This window comes from Brachyistius frenatus, unplaced genomic scaffold, assembly GCF_029030835.1.
Source record: "Brachyistius frenatus isolate BFR_SWC_R1_liver_20210118 unplaced genomic scaffold, ASM2903083v1 Contig_187, whole genome shotgun sequence".
NCBI lineage: Eukaryota > Metazoa > Chordata > Actinopteri > Embiotocidae > Brachyistius > Brachyistius frenatus.
Genome location: NW_027210786.1, coordinates 405,012 through 413,910, shown reverse-complemented (window position 1 = coordinate 413,910; position 8,899 = coordinate 405,012). Strand labels below are relative to the sequence as shown.

The following is an 8,899-nucleotide window of genomic DNA, read 5'->3' as shown; positions in this document are numbered from 1 at the left end:
GTGAATGCTCCTGTTGTTAATTTTACATTAAGGAAAGGCACAGGTATGTTTTAAAACCCCGTAATTAATAATACAAAATAATTTAAAAAAATTAAAAATATAATTTCATCGAGTTGAAGTTACATTTGTTTTACATGGGTGCCAAGCAAATTATGTATGGTCTTGTCATTTCACCATCATGTCATAACCGTGATAAAGAAAAAAAAATAACCTTTGTTATGCCAGTAAAATAAAGACAGAAAATATGGGCTTGGTTTATAAAATGTTTTTATTCATGTTAACATAGCTGATACATAGGGATTCAAACAGTTCCACAAGGCTTTTGGGGACTACAATTGAATGAATAGCAAAACAATAGTGGTCCAAATCTCTAGGGACAATCACTGGACAGACTAACAAATCACCCTCTTGAAGGATGTGTACAAACCTGCATTGAAAATTACTTAACTTGACACTTAGACTTGTGTGTGTTACAGCAATCATTCCCAATCCAGTGTAATATCTCAAGAGACATGCATGACAGAATTGTCTACTTCCCATTAAAAAGGTCCCTGCATTTGGTCAGACAAGACCCACCATTTCCCCACCCCCAAACAGACATGCTTCAGTGAAAAGAGTGGCCTCATAAAGAGAGCAGAAAGTGATGATGTAACCAACGGGGCACTACATGGCTGTGTTATAGCATTTGTTGCCAGCATGTAAAGTGCACTGGCTTTCCCTGCAGTATGGAAATCAATTTTGTTTGAAGTTAAAACATCAGCTGCTGGAGCCGTACTACCGTGTAGAGACAGACAAACTACAAAAAGATAAGGGGGGGTGGGAGGGTGCAGGGGATGAGTTTGTAAGTCTAAAATTTATTTTTGGGAAACGAGCCAAACTTTGTCAGTTAATGGGATTTGGGATTTAGACTTCCAGTTATTCTGCCTCTAAATTGAGCTAGGGGGGTCTGATATCATGTCATGCTATCAATCACTTTTCTACAGCTGAAACTGCACAAATGGGAAGGCCAGGACAAACACAAACCAAAGGAATAGAGGTTTTCTCTTTTCACCAGGTGCTGCCTGAATCAGAATTTTTAAAAGAATGTTCTTGTTTTTTTTTTCTCTCTCTCTTTACGACCGTTTTCAGCAATGGGTTTCATTGGTAGAATGTATAAGTGAATCATTAAGGAATGAAGTATGTGTAAAAAGTTTTTTTTTTCCTTTTGTTGTTTTTGGAGATAACCCAATCAGTGAGGGCTGTCTGTGTTTTAGTTCTCATTTTCGCCGCCCTCTCCCGCTTCTCCACAATCGCCCTCCTCAGCAGCGTTGTCCGATGTCCATAACTGAGGAAAGACAGACAGATATTTGTTTAAAAATTATTTTTTTAAAAACAGTTCAATAACCAGATTCTTTTGCCCACAAAGATACGATTAGAAATTTGAACTAATCAACCGAGAAACAAAATCAGAGCTCTCATTAACATCAAAAGCTTTAATGCACTACTCTGAATAAGCACCACATCCCACATTAAAGCCTTATTATACCTCTGACTTCCTGAACACAACCCTGGCATTCTTCCCTTTGCTCCTTGCACTGGATTGAGCTGTTTGCCGAGATGAAATCGTGACGCCTCTCAGAGTTTTCAAAGGACTCAAGCGGGGCGTCTAGTTTAGCTCCGCAAGCGCATCTCGAGGCTTCTTCTCATCATTCCCAGCTTAGTATGCCCCAGCTGTCAGTTCAGTGTCTCGTACATACTCTACAACAATAAAGGTAATTCTAAATATTGGATCGAGACTCGGGACACATCCCTACGTACTACTGTAACCTGCTATACCTAGGATCACACATCTGCCATCGTATGATTGCCGGTCTGTTGCGTTTAAAACCAAACATTCAAATATTTGCCATTTTCTGTGACTATAATGTTTTTAAACTCTGGATTTTTCAACGGACTTTTCCAGGAACTTAAAATACCCCCTTAGCACACATTTCCACTTTTTTTGTGGAAGTGTGTTTTTTGTCGACTTGCTGATTTGGTCATTCTTCCTTGATTTTTATGCTTCTAGTTGGGTAAGAAGGCTACGCAGTGAAATGGTTTTATTTTTGGCCGTTTTTTTGTCATTTCCTTGTTTGCCGTGCTGTAGCCTACAGATAAAAGTCAATACATTTAAACCCAGTTTTGGGTCGGAGATTTGCAGCCATTTTAGTTGTTTAAAAAATTAAATCATCCTTATAATTACGTCATTTGTATTTCACCAACGGTGCCTGTTAGCAGGAAGAGAATGCATTTTCTTCTCCCACTTAATAGACAACAGAAGAGCTGTTGATGTAGTGCTCCGACAAGATCAGGAGTTGGCACAGGATGTTTTATTATGAAAATTGCCCGTTTACGTGTCTGACTTCCTCTCGGTTGATCTGATCTTGAGGCGAGACGAGCACGACTCGGTTAACCCGCAGAGATGATCATTTTGTACTCACTGTCAGGTTGTCTCTGAGGAGCTGCATGATAAGAGTGCTATCTTTGTAGGACTCCTCATGTAGCTGGTCCAGCTCTGCAATAGCATCATCAAATGCCTGCAAGCAAAAAGCAAACGATTAATACTTGGGATGTGGTCCATCGCTGGCTGTTTACAACCGAGAACACGGATGGGTGATTTGTAACAGAATGTCTGTAGACCGTTTTGGCCAGCTGGCAGGCTTGGTCTGGAGAGTTGAGTATCTCATAGAAGAAGACGGAGAAGTTAAGTGCCAGGCCCAGGCGGATGGGATGTGTGGGTTGCATCTCCTTCTTGCTGGTGTCAAAAGCATTCTGGTATGCCTTCTGCGAGTTGTCAATGGCCGCTGACGAGAGAGGAATGAATCAAACAGAATATGTCAACGTATATGATTGTCAAGGTTGACCACATACAGCAACGTCGTTTTAAACCTCTGAACACGCACCAAAATTTGTCCGAGCATTATATCCTAAAAATTAAAAGGGTCCTAGTCGAAGCTGTAAAAATAAAACATTGTGGTTCACTGTGATGACCATGAACAAAGGGAATAATAGAAATCTAGGTGGCACAATGATAACAAGTGGACACAGCTAGTGGTGATCATTTATTGATTATTCTGTTTGTTTTTTTCAGAAATTGGTAGCAAGTCTTTTGAAAACTACCATGTTGTAGGAATAAACTGAAACAGAGAACTTTTGAATAGTGACTTACAACCAGAATTAGCATTCGCACACATTCCCAAGCAAGTGATAAGACGGAAGAGAAATTTCTGTCGGAAGTTAGAAGTAGATCAATTTGGAAAACAGCCAAATACAAAAACAACAATGTGCCCTCACTGCAGGTGGTGAGGAAAGTCTGTCACAATACACCCCCCCCCATGGGAAAGCTGGGAGCCCTCACAGTGAGGTGCTACCTACTCCTATAATCACATTCCTGTTTGGAGTGGGTGGAGGTCAAGATTAATAAACAACACATTGGGGTGAATTTTGGCCAATACATACAGTACAAATTAACTCGACAAGTGGACACTCAACAAAAACAGAACAGTCTTACAAAATACAATAAATGTCATGGATGTCAACTCACTGTTTTTGGCCTCTCCAGAGGCGACTTCAGCGAGGTATCTATGGTAGTCCCCCTTCATCTTTAGATAGAAGACTGTGCTCTCTGGATTTGTGGAGTTTTTAATTAAATGATTATCCAGCAAGTTCTGTGAAGGCAAAAAAAATATGTATATACATTTATAATGTCAATTTTGTTAAGATGCTCAGAGCAAACATTTATTTATATATTGAACAGTAAGACTCCCCAGAAAAATCAGCCAAACCACGAGCACCCGACACAGCAGTCATGTTATATTTACGTAACATTTACCAACAGGGACAAATTTGGCATAATTTAAGGTGTGTCTCCACTTTGCATGGTAAACCACGCAAGGGTGGGGCTGACGCAACCAAGTGGCCCATTAGCCTCCATCCCGAAGAAAGCACTCCTCCCTTTGCTGCTCATCTCGACGATTAATAAGAGCAGTTCTGCTCCATCAGGAGTCAAGTGCATGTGCTGATTCACCGTCATTTAGAGGAAACATTTTGCTCTGTCGGTTTCAGCTCAAGACGCTTTAAATTGTCCTACAACCAGGCCAGGCCTCTGGTGTGTCCCCAGCTGTCTTCTGCCCCACATACTCATGCTTTCTGCGAGAGCCTCTCCTCCTGTCAGCACTATGCAGCCAGGTCAGATGGGTTGCTGCTGACTACGCTGTTAATGCTGATTTTAGCCGACTTGCCATCAGGGTTTTTTTTCTTCTTTTTTTCTTTCTTTCTACTGAAATCTCCTCACAAATGTTCCATTAGTAAAAAGTAGGGAAAAATACAAGCTCTGCCTGCGTCGCATCATGCCCTTAATTACTACTTGAAACCGCAGAGCTCAGAAAAGATCCATGCTTGCAGCATGGGCATACATTTTTTTTTTTTTAAACCAAACGCAGCTCCATCTCTGGCTGACAAGTTCGGGATCTGCCTCTATCTTGTCTAAGGGTAGCAGGAAAGAGAATTTAAGCTGTAATGTTAATTGGCAGGTTTACTATTGCGAAATGACCCTGAAGTTTTGAAAGTAGGTCCACAAAATATACCAGAACGATGTAATGACTTGTTTTACAACCAAAGATCAGACTGTTAAAATGTAACTGGTGCTTTCACACTTAAAAAGAAGCACTGAAAAACTAACTCAAATCATCAAAAGGATTTAAACATTATAACAAAGTATTATAACAGTAGTGAATTATGTGGTAGCAAAACACAAGACAAATCCCATGTGTTGCAAATCACAGTCTGTGATTACACTCTATGCCAAGTCATTCGTATTTCAGATGGACAGGCCAGGGAGATTACCACGGCTAATCTGTATCAGTGAAACTGTGATTTATGCACAAGCTAACTGATTTAAAGAGCAGATTAACGGTTTCGCTCTGACTGAAAGTCGTTGCCACACCTCAACCCTAATGCAAATTTCAATACGGCAAGGAAATACAAAAATAAAACACTTTAAATGAACTTTTTACAATTTGACAAAATAAAAGCATTTTCCCTTCCAAACCCAGCAGACGCCCCGCAGCCGCTCACGGACGCGAGATTGGCTCAGTTTGAAACATGCGCATGTCTCAAGTGGAGAGCATTCCTCTTTCACTGCATGCGCCGCACAATAGACAAGAAGAGGAGTCGCCTTGCTCTCAGAGCGTTCACACAAAGCTCTGATTTCAGTGAGCGCTGCTCACAAGGAGGCTCAAACATTGTTGCTGGATGAAAGCCTGGCTGCGGATTCGAGCGCCTTCACTGGCAGAACAGGGACGGCTGAAATATGCGTCGCAAGTATGGACTTACGCCTCATTGTCAATTCTGGTAGGAACACTGCAATTACAAGAAGTTGGGTTTAAGGTCATTTCAGTTTGTTCCCTTCACTCAGCAAATGTGAGAATCAGGCAAAGTAGTGAAATGTACCTGCGACTACTAGAATACCAAACAAAATGCAGCTGGGAAAACCCACGTCACATTTTTTTTGCGCAACTATCACGGCGCGCTCTACGGTGCCGTAGTCTCAACCTGTCATGAGGCTGAATCTGCTTTGCTGACACTCTGCGGGGTTTTCAAGCCCTACGCTCACATCCTGTGTGGAAACTGGAACCGAAGCATCCCCACGCCTCCACTGATGGGCAAGTTCACGGTGGAGGAAATCAAGACAAGAGGGGAACACAAGCAGCTTCCTTGTGCACCGCAGTCTCTGCTCTTCTACCTTTTGTGGGTGCGATATTAGCTCGTCAGGCTTCCTGCAGACAAGTTAAGGCATGCGGATTTGACACACCCTCCCCTCTGCTGACAATCCCTCAGTCAACACTCAACCAACAGAGACACTGAAAGCTGAGTCACAGCCCATGCGAGCCCACGGTTTCGGGAACACACATGGGAAGCAAGTGGAAAATTAAATGTCTGCTGCAGCTTTGCAGTGCATTTTTAAAGGCAACCGCTCGGGGAAATTATCTCAATCTTCCAGCTAAGCTTCCACGCAGATCTGCTCTAATCCATTACAAAGGCAGGCTGGAAACAATGTAAAGCCCCAATCTGTGCTGTTGCATTTGGATTAAAGCGCGAGGTGAAAACATTTCCCAGTATCCCAGTAAGGCGAACCCTTAAAAAGTGGCAAGTAATGCCTCCACTGCATTTAATTTCAACTCCTTTCAATAGGTGGCTCTGCAGGAGGGTGTAATTTCTGACCATCTGTAACAACCAGGCTTTAGGGAGAGTATGAGTCATTTGTGCATGTAAAGTCTTGCACTCGGGTAACCACATGAGGCTTCTCTCTGCCAGATGGGACTGCATGGGTACTAAACATACTGCATACCACGCACGTTTCCTGTGCGCGTCCCCACCCATTCAGACACACCTTGTTTAGTGTGGCAACGGTGACCTTTTGTCAGTTCACGCCCTCGCTGGGTTTCAAGTGCATTGTTCTAAATTCAGATTCCCAAAAGGCGGTAACAGTGGGAGGACGACATAATACTTCCTTGTCCTCGCTGGCTACGAGGGCCATATTTATACAACAGAGGACAGCTAACAGGAAACACAGGAGATGCAATTACATTCGACAAACATTAGAGGACAATAATCATGTGCCACTAAAATTTTGTGGAAGCCTTGACAGAAACAAAAACAAAAATTACACCTGTCAGGAGAACCAATGTAAGCCTACAAATTAAGCAAATGTACCTTTTCTTTTTTCTTTTTTTTAACATTTTAGATTTTGCTGGGTTTTAGTAGAAAAACACTCAAACCTTTCTCTACTTTCCTCAAGAGTGAAAACACGCTGCAGCTCAAGTCCACCATTGATTGAATTGGCTAATTTCACCAGCAGTATAAAAAAATATATATATTATATATCTCTACTTCATGGATCCACCAAACTAGGTAAAAATGAAATAAAATCGGGACACTTTACCAAAACTTTGTTGCAGATCTCCTCCAGCTCCTTCTCCACCTTCTCCCGGTACTCTTTGACGATCTGCTGCTTATTTTCGTTGCTCTCGGCCTTCAGTGCGATGCTGGACATCACCCTCCACGCGGACCGCCTCGCCCCGACCACGTTTTTGTAGGCGACGGAGAGCAGGTTCCTCTCCTCGTTTGACAGCTCGCCTCCCTTCTCCGTAACCTCCTTCATGCATTCTGCCATGTCGTCGTAGCGCTCAGTCTGCTCAGCCAGCTTGGCCTGCTGAATAAGATCCGTCCTATCCATAGTTTATGTCTTGTTGGTTTTTTTTTGTTTGTTTGGTTTTTTTTGTAAGGGTTTGGGGAGGGGTGGTGTGGAAAAACTGGGCGATCAGAAATCCGGAGGTATGGGACTGTCACGGGCTGGTAAGTTGGAAGAATAGGTGCACAAGCGAGGGATCGACGGCGTTAGTCCCCACGAGCTGTAAAAAAAAAAAAAAAAAAAAAAAAAAAAAAAAAGGAAGTACATAACAATCAGTGTAACTACATAACCATCTTGACATGGAAAATATATAATAATAACACATCTATCTGGTATGGGTTTAACAGTGGAGCGATCTATAACGCACTATCCCGTTAAAATGCCGTAAACCCGTTCAAGACCCGTTTCGTTTCAATAGTTCCCCTCCAGCTTCGACCCTCCTTTCCCGTCCGCCCGTCCAAATCTCACGGTTGTAATAAATGAACCCGTCTTCTATCTTTCTCGTCGGTCGGTTTCCGAGCTGCGAACATCGGTCGGTCGGTCGGTCGGGCCGGAGCCCGTTTCAACAAGGCAACCCGCCACAAAGCGGTCTGCCCGCGGGCCCGAGCTAAGCGAATTAGCAACGACTAGCTGGCGTCGGGCTACAACGGCCACTCCTTTCAGTAAGAGAGGAAAAAAATGTCACGTTTAGCCCCTACTCACGCAAAACACTCAATAAATCCGCTTTTTTTTTTTTTTTTTTTTTTTTGTCAATATAGCGATTAAAACGGGCGATCGTGTCGTTGTAGGGAAAAAAAAGAGTTGTTTTTTAAAAAAAATACTCATCGTTTCTGACCTCCTGAGGTCCGAATTTGCTCCCCAAATTGATCCGATTTGAGAGGTTGGTCAGGAAGGCAAAGAACGGCGGTAGCAGCAAAAATCCAACTGAACTGCTCAGAGCGGAGGGAGTTCATGTGAATGTCGCCTGTCCAATGGAAATGCCCGAACCCGTTTGATTGACTGGGACGGTTTGGCGGCGCGAACCAATGGTTGTTTTTTTACGCTCGGGAAAGAGGCGGGCGCCTTTTAAACGGTAGTTTGTTTGACTGGAACGCTGCAGAGACTGGGGCCACGGGGTTTCCTCCAATTAGAGCAAGGGATGAAGACGTCATCGCATTGCCATGGTGATTCTCATCCAATCGGCGCCTCGCTTTCACACGGTGTAGGCACCGTAGGCGGGTGTGGCTCCCTCCTTTTGGTTGAACATTTGTCTTTCTTAAGTTTTTATCTGGTGATAGCTTGTCTTTTTTTTTGCTGTGATATATATATATATATATTCCTAAATATGGTGTGTTGTAATGTAAATATTTATTTGTGACTAAATTGTGTTTGTGTTAGACCCCCATTGTTGTCAATTGCTGTTTATCAAAACATTGATTAACAAATAGTGATAATAGAGAAATACATTCAGTCTCAATAAAAGGAACCATTGAGCATGCATTAAAGTACTGACAGAATAACATGTCGATTTGGACTTTTTCAATAATCCTATGTATAGGATTGGTAATCCATCAATCCAACATGTGCCAGGCATAAGTATGACAGGTTGTGTATATCCAGTCAGACAAATGGTGATGTTGAAGCCACTTCTTCTGACAGATATGTTCATTGTAGTTAGGTAGCCTACAATATGCAAGATTTTATGTTAAA

General features: G+C 42.5%; 1 protein-coding gene across 1 annotated transcript; it reads right to left on the bottom strand.

Annotated features, from left to right (window-relative positions):
• Positions 1-250: 250 nt before the first annotated feature.
• Positions 251-8,157, bottom strand: LOC138632525 (14-3-3 protein beta/alpha-1-like). Its single transcript, XM_069718164.1, has 6 exons — positions 8,046-8,157; positions 6,962-7,430; positions 3,563-3,686; positions 2,659-2,822; positions 2,460-2,555; positions 251-1,324 (listed from the first exon to the last, which is right to left on the bottom strand). Exons 2-6 carry the CDS (start codon positions 7,253-7,255, stop codon positions 1,250-1,252), a joined length of 753 nt encoding a protein of 250 aa, XP_069574265.1. The 5' UTR covers positions 7,256-7,430; positions 8,046-8,157; the 3' UTR covers positions 251-1,249.
• Positions 8,158-8,899: the final 742 nt, after the last annotated feature.

What these genes read in the sequence shown, in the direction of transcription:
- LOC138632525 (XM_069718164.1), bottom strand. Translation starts at nt 7,255, where the DNA reads ATGGATAGGACGGATCTTATTCAGCAGGCCAAGCTGGCTGAGCAGACT. An exon ending in CTCTGGAGAGGCCAAAAACA is followed by an intron (nt 2,823 to 3,562) that starts GTGAGTTGACAT and finishes CTCTCTCGTCAG; the next exon opens with CGGCCATTGACAACTCGCAG. An exon ending in TCCTCAGAGACAACCTGACA is followed by an intron (nt 1,325 to 2,459) that starts GTGAGTACAAAA and finishes GTCTTTCCTCAG; the next exon opens with TTATGGACATCGGACAACGC.